Source organism: Procambarus clarkii, chromosome 39 (genome assembly GCF_040958095.1).
Source record: "Procambarus clarkii isolate CNS0578487 chromosome 39, FALCON_Pclarkii_2.0, whole genome shotgun sequence".
NCBI classification, from domain to species: domain Eukaryota; kingdom Metazoa; phylum Arthropoda; class Malacostraca; order Decapoda; family Cambaridae; genus Procambarus; species Procambarus clarkii.
This window is the reverse complement of record NC_091188.1, coordinates 9,101,745-9,116,566: the sequence shown is the minus strand read 5'-3', so window position 1 is coordinate 9,116,566 and position 14,822 is coordinate 9,101,745. Positions and strand designations below refer to the sequence as shown.

General features: G+C 44.6%; 1 protein-coding gene across 2 annotated transcripts in view; it reads right to left on the bottom strand.

Annotated features, from left to right (window-relative positions):
- LOC123760280 (homeobox protein TGIF2) overlaps window positions 1-13,760 on the bottom strand; it is a 76,442-nt gene extending 62,682 nt beyond the window's left edge. The window contains exon 1 of one of the 2 annotated variants that reach the window (XM_069338359.1): window positions 13,712-13,760. In XM_069338359.1, the coding sequence (XP_069194460.1) occupies window positions 13,712-13,745 (34 nt within the window). In that variant the 5' untranslated portion in view covers window positions 13,746-13,760. Of the gene's footprint in view, window positions 1-5,177; window positions 5,342-13,711 lie in introns of those variants that run through there. The other variant, XM_045745809.2, reaches the window with a different exon arrangement.
- Window positions 13,761-14,822: the final 1,062 nt, after the last annotated feature.

Sequence of the window (14,822 nt, the reverse complement as noted above, 5' to 3'; positions counted from 1 at the left end):
TCGTGCTTGCGGGGATTGAGCTTTGTCTCTTTGGTCCCGCCTCTCAACTGTCAATCAACTGGTGTACAGATTCCTGAGCCTACTGGGCTCTATCATATCTACATTTGAAACTGTGTATGGAGTCAGCCTCCACCACATCACTTCCTAGTGCATTCCATTTATTAAATGGAATTGTGTGTGTGTGTGTGTAAGTTAAAAAAATTCAGTTGATTGACAGTTGAGAGGCAGGCCTGCAAGCACAACTAGGTGAATACACGACATGTAGATGCGCGTGAAATAATTCCTAATGACCCCTAGTCTTAACAAAACTAGAGAATGAACCTGGGGGGAAAAAATGACGAGCAAATCAAACGTAAACAAGAAAGTAAGTTCGCAAAAACAACACGTCAGTAAGAGCAAGAAAGACAAAGCGACAAAGAAATATTTATAAGTTAGATCGAAAGTGAGCGAGAGCGATAACGGCAGCAGGGAGCATGAAAGAAAGCATGAGAAAGACAATGTAAGAGAATTAGCGGAGACAGCGAGCCAGCGAGCAAGCTAGCGTGCGCCTGCTGACGGGTCTCTTAACGCCCACACATGTGCATACAACTCTACAAGCACTCATGCCTGCAGATACCCACCCCCAGGACAAGATATCCAGGATTCATACCCTAGCGAACAAAACAAAACAAAACAATTACACAATAATAATGATATTTGATAATGATAATGATATATATATATATATATATATATATATATATATTGATAATGATATATATATATATATATATATATATATATATATATATATATATATATATATATATATATATATATATATATATATGTCGTACCTAGTAGCCAGAACTCACTTCTCAGCCTACTATGCAAGGCCCGATTTGCCTAATAAGCTAAGTTTTCATGAATTAATTGTTTTTCGACTATCTAACCTACCTAACCTAACCTAACTTTTTCGGCTACCTAACCCAACCTAACCTATAAAGATAGGTTAGGTTAGGTAGGGTTGGTTAGGTAGGGTTGGTTAGGTTCGGTCATATATCTACGTTAATTTTAACTCCAATAAAAAAAATTGACCTCATACATAATGAAATGGGTGGCTCTATCATTTCATAAGAAAAAAATTAGAGAAAATATATTAATGAGGAAAACTTGGCTTATTAGGCAAATCGGGCCTTGAATAGTAGGCCGAGAAGTGCGTTCTGGCTACTAGGTACGACATATATATATATATATGGGGGGGGGAGAGGGAAGGAGGCGACAAGGGAGGGAGGGAAGAGGTGTGGGTCAGAGAGTCAGTGAGGCAGCCAACCATCCCTACCTGCACGCTGAGACAAGACAAACATTAGCGCAGATAACACTCCCACACTAACGCTAACCCCCCCCCCCTCTCCCCCCTTTGCACCACTACCCTTCACCCTATATTATACAGTATGTAATTAGGATAATTACGTGCTATGCTGTTATTATGACTTGTGTAACTAATGTCTACCTACTTGTTGTTGGATCCGGGAATTAACATCTCTGCGGCCCGGTCTCTGACCAGGCCTCCTGGTCGCTGCTCGCAGTCTTGACACATGAATCACAGCTCGGTTGATCAGGTATCCTTTAGAGATACCTATAGAGTTCTTTGAACACCGCGAGAGCTCGACTAGCTGTGCCCCATGTGTAATTCTGTGCAAAACATTTCTAAATATATTCTTCAACTTGATTGATAAACCAAAAGTGGTTGAATAAAATAAATGAGACACTTAAGTCATTCGTAAAACCTTGTGTAGACGTTCCAATTTATGCTTTACAACATGCTACAATTACCTTGTCTCCAAGGAAGGTGGCGTGGCGAGCTGATAACGCTACCTCACAACCTTCAACTCACCACCTCTCAACATTCTCCACTCTGATAACATCCAACAATGCGTTGACTTCAGTATCAACTGAACTCTGAGCAGGTCGGGGCTACATCAACAATTATCCCATTGAACAGTTGTCCCTGTTTATTAATCTGCATTGATGCTTAAAGTAGACATATGTATATAATCTTCTTCAGAGACAATTAAACTACGTGCAATGTGACGTGTTATGATTAATCATGTAGCGTTATGCTGGTCAATTTCAGATGGCGTTGGCGTGTCCAACTTGATTGAAGGGTGTACCTAGCTTTAGCATCCCTGGTTGAAACTGTACTTGTATTCATCTAGTTGTTCTTGCGGAGGTTGAGCTCTGCTCCTTCGGACCGCCTCTCAACTGTCAACTACTAACTTTTTTGTGCGTGCATTAGCAAGCCTGGTTTAAAAGGTGTACCAAGCCTGGTTTAAAAGGTGTACCAAGCCTGGTTCATAAGGTGTACCAAGCTTTACCAACCCTGGTTCAAAAGATGTACAAAGCTTTACCAACCCTGGTTCATACGCTAAACGTAACTTGTATGCAACATTTTCATGCAATCAATATCCATTAATACTAATTTACAAGCACACGAGGCTGATGAAACACATGCAACTGGAGACCCACTGTATTGCACTAAACTGTATTAAATTGACAGGCAGAAATGTCATCAAGTTTCAGTTGACAAGCAGGAATGTCATCATGACTGGAGTACATCTGGGATAGGCTGGGACACTTATTGTTCATAATACACAAATATGAAACACTGCAGGACCTAGAAAAAGACTCTTGATTTGGGCTTAGTAGAAAATACAGTTCAATGCAGTCGTTTAAATCGCTTAAGCTTGCAAAAAGAAAGTGCCACAGGATATTAGATCAGTAATGAAAAGCTTACTAACTCCAACTGTGAAAGGAAACTAGAAAAACATGCGAATTCACAAAGGAAAATAATGATAAAGGAAACTGCAAATGGCAGACAGCTCCTATGAAGAACCATAAATTATTTATAGATGTGACCAACCTTCACTTCAAGCAATTTAGGGATCCCTCATCAATTATGTTATGTTAATTTGTTCTATAAATTAACAACCCAGCTTCTATTCTAATATTTACCAAAGTTTTTTCTGAATCTAGACTTATTCAGTTTCTATCCATTGTTTCTTGTTTTATTTTATGTTGATACAGTATTTTAATCTTATATATATCCTCTTTCACCTATTTGTATACTTAAATCAACAGCTAATTTTCTGTTTCCTTGACAGAAACCACTTAGCAACGTTTCCTTTCATCTGATGCCTTTTGGGGGTCTGCAGTACAGTTGGGTTCATTCTAGACTCATCTGGAATACCGGGTTAGCATCCCGAGCAGGACAGAAATGGTTGGGCACGTTCCCTATCACAGGTACCAGAGTACCTGTTGCACGTACCTGTGCAACATGTACTCTGAGAGAGAACTCTATCAACATCAGAGGCCCGAGACTGTTCAACACGCTTCCGCTACACATAAGGGGCATAACTGGCAATCCCCTCACAGTGTCCTAAGAGAACTGGATAAGCACCTCCAAAGGATACCTGATCAACCAGGCTGTGACTCATACGTCAGGCTGCGAGCAGCCACGTCCAACAGCCTGGTTGATCAGTCCAGCAACCAGGAGGCCTGGTCGATGACCGGGCCGCGGGGATGCTAAGCCCCGGAAGCACCTCAAGGTAACCTCAAGGTAAGGTCACCCAAATGAGGTAAGGTCACCCAAATGCATCTGTTCACCTAGCAATAAATAGGAATCCAGGAGTTACGCAACAGTTGTGGTTTTACATCCTGGGGAGGGTCAGTAGTTTGACCCTGGGGAAGATCTTGATACAAGCTTGACATATACACACAGGCTGCAGGTCCCCGACCAAATGAATTAACTAGGTGCCAGGGAGTTGGGCAACTGTTGTGGGTTATATGCTGGGGAAGGTCAGTCGTGGGCCCATGGGCACCTCGATAAGCCTAACAGGCTTCCTGTCCCGGACTATGGAAAACCATAAGGTAAACCCAAGGAAACAGCAAAGGCATATTAGACCATGCGAAACGACTCCTATTTATACCCGATCAAAGTTCATAAATTCGCTAGACAACGATCCTGCAAGTACGGATTAGTCCAAGGCGAGGTGCTAGGTCCACTTAGACGCAGCCACCACCATGACATGTGGGAACGCCAAAGGTGAAGCAGGTGTACCATTGTACCACAGTGGCGGTGGTCAGGTTCACCCACGTCCGAGCCTCTGCTCTCACCCACTGCTTATAACGCTTCGCTCATGATAATCACCAGAAAAAAACACTGGAATTATTATCAAGCGATGGCCACGTTAGGTGAATAATATATACAAGGTGTTTGTGACTTGTTTACATACACATCAAGAGAGCAACTGTCATCTCCTGTCGCTAGTTGCCAAGAGCAACCCGCCAGCCGCACTAGACATTTTTTGTTTTATTATTGTTGTATTCTCCTGGGCAGCGTTGAGCTGCGTCACACGATATTTGGGACCGTTCGAAACCGTTGAGAGGAAAACAGAAGTTGCAAAGGGAAGGATAAAGTTGAAAAGTTTATAATTTAACGCGGATGTATGGTGGTGGAGAGCACGTGTGGCCTTCACTCCCCCTCCCTCCATCCCCTTACTGATCAAACCCCACTTCCCCCCCTCCAGGTCCATCTCACCCCTCCCTCTATCCCCCCCATCCCATACCACTAACATCCCAGGCTTACCCCTGCTATCCTCCATAGTTCCCCTGACAACCAGCCCCCCCCCCCCCCCCGTTATAAGAGAATGGGGGGGGGGGAAGGGAGAGTTGGCAAGTCGTTAATTAAACTGCCGCTTCTTATCGCTTCTGAAGGATGAAGATGATATTCACCGCCAACATGCTGGGGTTGACTATCCAGCAGCAGGAGCGCTGGGCATGCTGGTGGTGGTGTGGGGCTCCTGACGGGTCCAGAGTGGTGGTGGTGTGGCAAGAACGGTGGAGTGTGAGGGGGAAGTGGGGGGAGGAATGGAGGCAGAGCGCCCGCGTACTTTTGACATTTGTTGACAACACAGATTCCTGCACCTTCAAAGTTTTACTACTCATGTCACCCAGGGGGTGGACCATACTACGTCATACAGAGCTTCCTGACGCAGTCTCGACGCAAGACGTTGCCATTTTGCCGTGTCAAAGACGTAACAAAGGGAGGTTATGTCCCACGTGTTTGGGATCTGCGTCGCACCGCCTGTCTCTCTCTCTCTACCTAACAAAAACAATCGCGGCTCTCGAACACTCACCAGCTTCGCAGGTATCGAAGACCACCTCCTCCTTGATGACCATATCATCGCTAATTCCTCCGTTCACTATCATTTTCAGCGGCAACTCCGATCATGCACAAGAATGGGTAGATACTGAGGAGAGGCGAGGGTCCCTGGCAGCTTTCAGGGCGCGAGGTGAGGCTGTGACAGCTGGGGAGCACGTGGGGTGCGCAGTCCCCGCCGCGCACGGGGCGGAGTCGGGAAAGCGCGGGACCGCTGCCTATTGGTGGGTCCTCGGCAGGCCCCCAACCCCGCCACATACAAACTCAATATACACACACACAAACCACATACAAACTCATTGAATATCGAAACTATTCATAGCCCTGCTGCCACTCGCTATCCTCACCTACAACAACTACACACCATCACCCCCCCACTAAACGCCAAATTTATCTATACCACACAGAAGCATACTACACTAACCCCCGCAACGTAGAAACACACACTATCCTAACCCCCCCCCCACCATCAGACCCCCACAAACCTCACTTCCCCGTCATATACAAACACTAACATTATATCTCTCCTCGCCACTTATGTTCGTGCCTAAATATGTCTAATTTTGCTTCTTATTTGTCTCGTTAAAACACATTCAATGTCAACTTGTGGTTTTGATGTGGCGCGCGTATATGAATCCAAAGTTGACATGCTAGTTGTAAGTGACTCCTTGTCATCCTTGACTGCCCTCAGCTCCCCAAGACTGAGGCTATGAGGTGCTTTTCTCTGAAGCTAGACACAGATATGGTGAAATAATCAATGATGGAGTCAGAGTTTGTCTCCTGTGGATTCCTTCCCATATTGGTCTCCAAATGCATGATAGAACTGGTGAGTTAGCCAAGACTTTTGCTCATAAAGAGGGAATTGATTACCATCTTGGACTGCCTTTGAGCAGCCTGAGGGCAGTAATATTCCGGGAACATCAACAAAATCTCGTAGACTTGAGGCAAAATGAAATTCACACCAGTTGCTCCTATTATTATTGTATTATGCAGGAAGAACCGCACGTCTATGGGTCATCCAATAAGGTTAGTAGACTTCTAGATGTTACCACTGCTAGGCTTAGGCTCGGCTACAAGTACCTCTGGGAGTTTGTAACATCTGCAGATATAGACTTGACTAAATGTAAACTCTGTCAGCAAAACTACTCGCATACATTGTGTCATTATATAATGGAATGTGAAAAAAATCGCGGAATTCAGAGATAACACCATCAATGGAGTCCAAGAAATGTGTAAGTACTTCATTCATAGTGATGTACTGCCAGGAATCTTAGCGAAGTATCCAAAATTTGCTGACTGTAGGCAATGCATGCAGTTGACTGTAAAGCTGCCGCCCAGTTGGCAGGGTGTGGAGCAAGACTAGTAACTGTGTGACATAAGAACATAAGAACATAAGAACAAAGGTAACTGCAGAAGGCCTATTGGCCCATACGAGGCAGCTCCTATTCTATAACCACCCAATCCCACTCATATACTTGTCCAACCCGTGCTTGAAACAATCGAGGGACCCCACCTCCACAATGTTACGCGGCAATTGGTTCCACAAATCAACAACCCTGTTACTGAACCAGTATTTACCCAAGTCTTTCCTAAATCTAAACTTATCCAATTTATACCCATTGTTTCGTGTTCTGTCCTGTGTTGATACTTTTAATACCCTATTAATATCCCCCCGGTTATGTCCATTCATCCACTTGTAAACCTCTATCATGTCACCCCTAACTCTTCGCCTTTCCAGTGAATGCAACTTAAGCTTTGTTAATCTTTCTTCATATGAAAGATTTCTAATTTGGGGAATTAACTTAGTCATCCTACGCTGGACACGTTCAAGTGAATTTATATCCATTCTATAATATGGCGACCAAAACTGAACTGCATAATCTAAATGGGGCCTAACTGGAGCAAGATATAGCTTGAGAACCACACCAGGTGTCTTGTTACTAACGCTGCGATTAATAAATCCAAGTGTCCGATTTGCCTTATTACGAACATTTATGCATTGATCCTTTTGTTTTAAATTCTTACTAATCATAACTCCCAGATCCCTTTCGCAATCCGACTTCGCAATCACAACACCATCTAGCTCGTATCTTGTAACTCTATCATCATTACCTAACCTCAGAACTTCACATTTATCAGCATTAAACTGCATCTGCCAATCCTTTGACCATTTCAAAACCCTATCTAGATCAACTTGAAGTGATAGTGAGTCCTCCTCCGAATTAATTTCCCTACCGATTTTCGTATCATCGACAAATTTGCAAATGTTGCTACTCAAACCTGAATCTAAATCATTTATATATATTATAAACAACAGAGGTCCCAGGACAGAGCCTTGAGGCACTCCACTTACAACATTTTCCCACTCTGACTTGATTCCATTTATACTAACTCTCTGTTTCCTTTGGTATAGCCATGCCCTAATCCAGCTTAATATAGCACCCCCAATACCATGAGACTCTATCTTTTTAATCAGTCTTTCATGTGGCACTGTATCAAAAGCTTTGCTAAAGTCAAGGTATACAACATCGCAATCCTTACCACTATCAACTGCCTCAACAATGCTAGAATAAAAAGATAACAAATTTGTTAAACATGAACGGCCATTTATAAAACCATGTTGCGACTCAATTATTAAGTCGAATAAAACCACTTATTGAATAAGTGGTTTTTAATATTAACATCTTTATTGACAAAATTAATTACAATTTTGCCTAATCTGAGGATTTTGATTAGTCTTATTAAAGTGAGGATAATGCTGGTATTCACTGTCACGCAGGACAGAGGGTCATACATAAGACAATAGGTCTAAACTGTAGGCTGAAGCACATTACCAGTATCAAGAGCTGATACTGGAGATCTGTGGAGGTGCGACTGCACCCTGCGTGACGGGAGATGTCTCCCGTCCAGGCCTATGGGGTTAAGATTGATTGATTGATAAAGATTAAGCCACCCAAAAGGTGGCACGGGCATGAATAGCCCGTAAGTGGTGGCCCTTTTAAGCCATTACCAGTATCATTAGCTGATATTGGAGATCTGTGGAGGTGCGACTGCACCCTACGTGACGGGAGATGTCTCCCCCGTCTATGGGGTTAAGTTCCTTAATCCTTTACATGTCTCTGTAACCCTTTCCACCACCGCCCACGGGATGGGTATGGGGTGCATAATAAAGAATGAATCAATCAATCTGATGTGGCACGTTTGGCCAGGTCATCCGCCACCTCGTTGAGTGAGGTGGCGCTCAACATCTCATTCGAACATGAGATGGAATCCACCTGAATTTCAATTTGTGACCTTTCGGCTGTAAGGAAAGGATAAACGAGATATAGCTGAAAGGTCACAAAGTAAAATTCATGTGGATTCCATATCATTTTGGAATAGTATTCAACGAGGTGGCGGATGACTTGGTCAAACGTGCCACATAAAAACCACAAGTTGACACTGAATGGGTTTTAACAATGAAACAAATAAGAAGTAAAATTAGAAATATTCAGGCACAAACAGAAATGGCGAGGAGAGGTATAATGTATGAGGAACGTCAAACCAAGCAACACTACATGTATGTGAGTCAAAACACCAACATTTCTCTTATGGTAAAAGGAGAAATGCTTGGAGTGACTGTGCACATACGGCTCAGGCTTGGGTACAAATATTACTGGGAATGTGAAATAGTTGTTAATGATAATGAAACGAAGTGTAAACTATGTAGTATGTTAAGGTCTCACACCCCTCACCCATTATGTTACCTCACCAAGCATCTCACCAAAATTTTATCAATCTTTCCATTGTGACTCATCCAGGCAATTTGTTCAGGAACAGTTCTTATCTCAGTGTTTCTATATACATTAATCAACGGGTAATCCCCACCACACACAAACCTCACTCCTCTTTGTCATGAATTTGAATTACTGTATATTTTTGTAATTGGTGTATGCTACAAACACTAACCATCTAAGATGAACGTGGTTTCTTAAGATAAAACATCATCAAATTTGTCAATTCGTAGCCATATTTATCATCCTTCAGTGAGTCCACAACTTACAGAAAACAATAACAGTAATAATTTCAGTAAAATGTTTATTAATAGTTTTAACTGCATTTATTATTATTACACGTTGTACATTGTATATTTACATGAGTATAGTTATATCGACCACAAGGCAATAGGACGAAGCTCTTTTTCTGTTGGTAGAAAACCGTATAAATCGCTAGGTTTATTTTATGTAGACAAGAAGATACATTGGGTTTGTGAGAGTACATAAGATTGGTGTTCTTACAATCTTGCAAAGCCACTAACACGCATAGCAGGTTCGGGAAGGTTAGGATGCATTAGCCAAGTTTAGGTTGTGTTAGGCTCGGTTGGTTTAGGATACGTTAGTCTATGTTGGGTATGGTTAGTAAATCGAGTTTTTAAATCCGTTGACAAACTGTCTTGTGTACCATGTAACGTGTCCATTTGACAGATGCGCACAATTCTACCTGAAGGAAACTCCTTATTGGCCTCGGGGACAGGAAATCGGCGGCTTGTTCCTGATAAGATTTTCTAGCTGGATTTTAAACTGACTGGAGAGCAATCCCTAGTGTTCAGTGCTCCGTTATAGTTCTGGTTGCGAGTCGTAGACTGTATACAACCCTTATAAGTTCAAGTAAGTTTATTGAGAAAAGGAAGTTCATCTCAAAAGGATAGAATAGCTTAGGCTATTTCTACCCTGAATAAATCCACACGGGCCGTGATGAGGGTTCGAACTAACGTCCAGGATGATCCCAGACGTGTCTTAATCGACTGAGCCACGACATGAAAAGTGTTAGGACACGACATGATATATCAAATATTCTATTTATATATCACGCTATTGTGATTTCTGTGTGTATTTCTACCTTCGTCTATATAAGGTCCCACGAGGGGCTCACACACCCATACAGTACACAATTATTAATCATATTTTACATTCCAAGTTCAAGTTCAAGTATGTTTATTGAGACAAGAAAGAAATACATCTCAAAGGGATAAAAGGGATAGAGAAGCTTAGGCTATTTCTACTCCCCCCCCCCGGAACACATTCCAATGGTAATCACATGACATGCTGTGATATCTCTTATTGATTATGCTGCCCCTGCCATTTCTTGATTTGGTAAAGGCATATTAAACAAGTTGGAGAAGATAAAAAATGAAGCCACGAGAATAATTTAAATTAACTATTACTGAGATAATAATGACTGAACTTACAGAGTCCTCTTGTCCAAAGTTGAATAAGAAGATTAAAGCTCTAGAAAAATGAGCAATGGAAAACAGATGGGGGTGTTGTGGGGATTGAAACGGAGGGGATAAAGTAAGGAGGAGGATGGTGTATCACGGATGGAAGTGTCAGGAAAATGAACTATCCACTAATGATGGCAGTGTTCAACCCAGTGTGGTGGAAAATGTAAAGCGGAGAAGCCAAGGAAAAATGGTTTACAAAAATAGAATTTGAAGATATAGTTAAGAATAAAGTTACCTTTGATTGTAGAAGGGGGTGTACAAGTGTTTAGGAAGAAGAAATGTCAAAATGTTGGGCGTCTGTGGACAAGGCGATGTCGCTTCTCAATGAATTAGCAAACCGCATCAACGTTAAGTCTGTGAACAGAGGGAAAAATTACTGTATCTACGTTGTATTCCTCCTATGATGGTGTTGTTTCTTTGGCAATAAAATACATTCTTGAAGGACATCATACTTTGTAACATTAGAATATCATTATCTAATTATGCTTTCACATGCATTATTCATTTCTTCCCACCTTTTGAAGTGAGAAAATTACTTCATTAGTTCCCTCGCCTCTCATTAGTCTAATCGCCGAAGCATCATTTATCTCTGAAATTCTATCCCCAATACTCTTTATGTTCAATATCATCATTATCTCGGTGATAGGCATGATAATCTTGGGAGAAGTCTCATGGCTTCATTTTTTACCTTCTCCAACTTGTTTAGTCTGCCTAAAATTTAACAAAACAAGAAATAACAGGCCGTTGGAATGTGAAATGTAAAATATGATTAATAATTGTGTACTGTATAGGTTTGTGAGCCCCTTGTGGGACCTTATATAGACGTGGGCATAAATAGCCTAATCTACTCTATCCTTTTGAGATGGACTTCCTTTTCTCAATAAACTTGAACTTTAACGAGGGTGCAGTGGGCGGCTAGTAGGAGGGTGTTTCATGACGCGGTGGGTGGCTAGTAGGAGGGTGTTTCATGACGCAGTGGGCGGCTAATAGAAGGGCGTTTCATGACGCAGTGGGCGGCTAGTACGAGTGTTACATGACGCAGTGGGCGGCTAGTAGAAGGGTGTTTCATGACGCAGTGGGCGGCTAGTAGAAGGGTGTTTCATGACGGAGTGGGCGGCTAGTTAGAGTGTGTTACATGACGCGGTGGGCGGCTAGTACGAGGGTGTTTCATGACGCGGTGGGCGGCTAGTACGAGGGTGTTCATGACGCGGTGGGCGGCTAGTACGAGGGTGTTTCATGACGCAGTGGGCGGCTAGTACAAGGGGGTTTCATGACGCAGTGGGCGGCTAGTACGAGAGTGTTTCATGACGCGGTGGGCGGCTAGTACAAGGGTGTTTCATGACGCAGTTCGGTGGTCCGCTACCGAGCTACGAACACTCGTCACGGCCAGTCTCGTTGATATTATAAACCGGTGTTCTCTAATAATTAGTCTCGTTATATCATTGTTGTTATTATGACCTGGCCGGCAGTCATGTGTGCCACACACCGGCCTGGCCGGCAGTCAGTCATGTGTGCCCCGCACACCGGCCTGGCAAGAACCTTGCATGCCACTTATAACTATGAAAATAAACCTGGCAGGAGGCGGCGGCCGGCACTGTTGCCACCCACTCCCCCCCCCCATCCCACCCTCAACCGCCCACCAACTCTCTATCCCACCCTCAACCTCCCTACCAACTCCCTATCCCACCCTCAACCTCTCCACCCACATCCCACCCTCAACCTCTCCACCCACTCCCCCACATCCCACTCTCAACCTCCCCACCTATTCCCTATCCCACCCTCAACCTTCCCATCTACTCCCTATCCCACCCTCAACCTCCCCATCCCATCCTCAACTTCGCCAACCACTACCCCATCCCTTCCTCAGTCTCTTCTCCTCTCCCCATCTCTTCCCCATGCTCCACCACCCTGTCTTCCCCACTGCCTCTCTCTCCTCCTTTACCCCCGTACCCCCATGCTTCCTCATGCCTCTTCACTCTATTCTTAAGTTTAAATTAGAAAGTGTGATGAGCTCCGTTTAATGTTGGGGGGGGGAGCATGGGAGTTGGTGGTGGGGGGAAGGGGTGCATGGGAGTAGGTGGTGGGGGGGAGTGGATGGGAGTTGGTGGGGGGGTGTATGGGAGTTGGTGGTGGGGGGGGAGTGGATGGGAGTTGGTGGGGGGGTGTATGGGAGTTGGTGGTGGGGGGGGGAGTGGATGGGAGTTGGTGGGGGGGTGTATGGGAGTTGGTGGTGGGGGGGTTGTATGGGAGTTGGTGGGAGGGGGGGAAGCATGCGAGTTGGTGGGGGGTGCATGCGAGTTGGTGGGGGGGGGGGGGTTGAATGCGAGTTGGTGGGATGGGGGGAAGCATACGAGTTGGTGGGAGGGGGGGGGTGCATGCGAGTTGGTGGGGGTGCATGCGAGTTGGTGGGGGGGGGTGCATGAAAGTTGGTGGTGGGGGGGGTGCATGGAAGTTGGTGGTGGGCGGGGGGTGCATGCGAGTTGGTGGTGGGCGGGGGGGGGGGGTGCATTCGAGTTGGTGGTGGGCGGGGGGGGGGTGCATGCGAGTTGGTGGTGGGCGGGGGGGGTGCATGCGAGTTGGTGGGGGGTGGTGGTGGGGCAGGTGCTGGAGGCCATATTGGGCACGTGGGTGGGATGAATGTGTTTACGTTCACATAGGAGCTGAAGGTGGGCCTGTAAGGAAGGTGTACATGGGGGAAAGCGCAGCACTCAACATTTGGGCCCACATGTGAGAGTTGCGGGAGTCGTACCAGGCGGGAACCGTTTGGCTTAGCAAGACCGTCCTCCGGACCCGTCACAACACTCACGCAGCCACGATAATGTCTGTAATTACAGAGGACAAAATACCAAACAAAAATGCTCATAGTTTTAGTGCAGTGTTGGCGGCGTCTGAGGGCGGGGTCTCCACACCCTCCCGTCGTGCAGGGAGCGCCGTGAGACAGATCATCACAGGACGATCAACGCCTCAAGCTGGTGAAGTGTCATAACATTTGGACACGTCAGTTGTGTATAACAAACTGTTCCGAGACCAACTAGCAAGAAACAAGACCAGTGAGGTAATCTTTAGGTCATAACAGTAAAGGCGATGCAAGAGTCTTGCGCGCGGCACCTTGCCGGAGTCTTTACCAGGACAGGCTTCTCAGGTGACGCCTGATTAAGGCAGGCTATTCCTGTTTGCGATTTAAAGGCCCTTGTACCCACGTTCCGGAATGCACATGTACGCTGTCACATACCGGATGATAAGATACCTACAGTGGGAGCTGTTCTTGTTCTCCCGTGAGTCCATCTACTTGTAATGGGCGGTACAGCAACGGTATCCCTTCATGCACGTCGGCGTTCGATCCCCAACGTTGCAAGTGGTAGGGCTCTCAACTCATGTCACGTCATACACCTTTATTGAGCTATATAATCAACCTGGCTTAGCACCTTCTACGGTACACAGCACCGCTCCTGTGCCAGGTAAGTCCACTACGGGCTCACCATAGCCCGTGCTACTTGGAACTTGTTCCGAGTAGCTGAATCTATAACAACAATAACAATAGCACCTTCTACCGATAATTACCACGCCTTACCTGGTTACTTCTAGACAACCTCTGGTTAACCGGCAACATTTCTGGTAATTGCTGGAAGAGTTACGGAGCCTCCTCGTCCTCTGATGCTGACGTGACCCGAGGGTCTCCTACACGCTCCGCTGCGTCTCCTCAACACCAAGTTACTCAATGTGAACATTAGCGAGCTCGCTAATGTCCAACCTGTCCTCAGCCCAGGCTCGTTAAAGCCACAGCCGTTCCTCTAAGACGCAGTCGTCAATTTTAACATATTATGCATGAAAATAAGTTTATTCTTATATATAAATTATTATTATATATTAAAAGTTCTACGTATAGTTAGGCGTAAGTTAGGTTAGATTGCGTGTTTAGGTTTCGGTGACGATTATTTCTATTTGAAGTACGTGGGCGAAGCGTTTACAAAGTTCGAACAGAGGTCGTCAGCGAAGCACTGTTCGGGAAATGTTCGAACGCCATCAGTCATTCCTCAGCCCGTCCTCCAAACAAAGATCCAAAAGTGATTCCATGCACCCGCCAAACCCCCTGTTTATGAATGAAAAGCGGTTTACACACGACTCACAACTGCTGACGTTCGAACATATCCGGAACAAGTGTTTCACTGACGAATTTTGTTCGAATCACAACGCTATAAATGCTTCACCCACGTACTACAAATACAAATAATCGCCAACAGAACCTAAACACCTAACCTAACCTAGCCTATGCCTATATATACACAATATGCTAATATATTATAATATTAATTTATACTTGATAAAATTCCCGTTTTGAATAAACAGCATGTTAAAATTGAT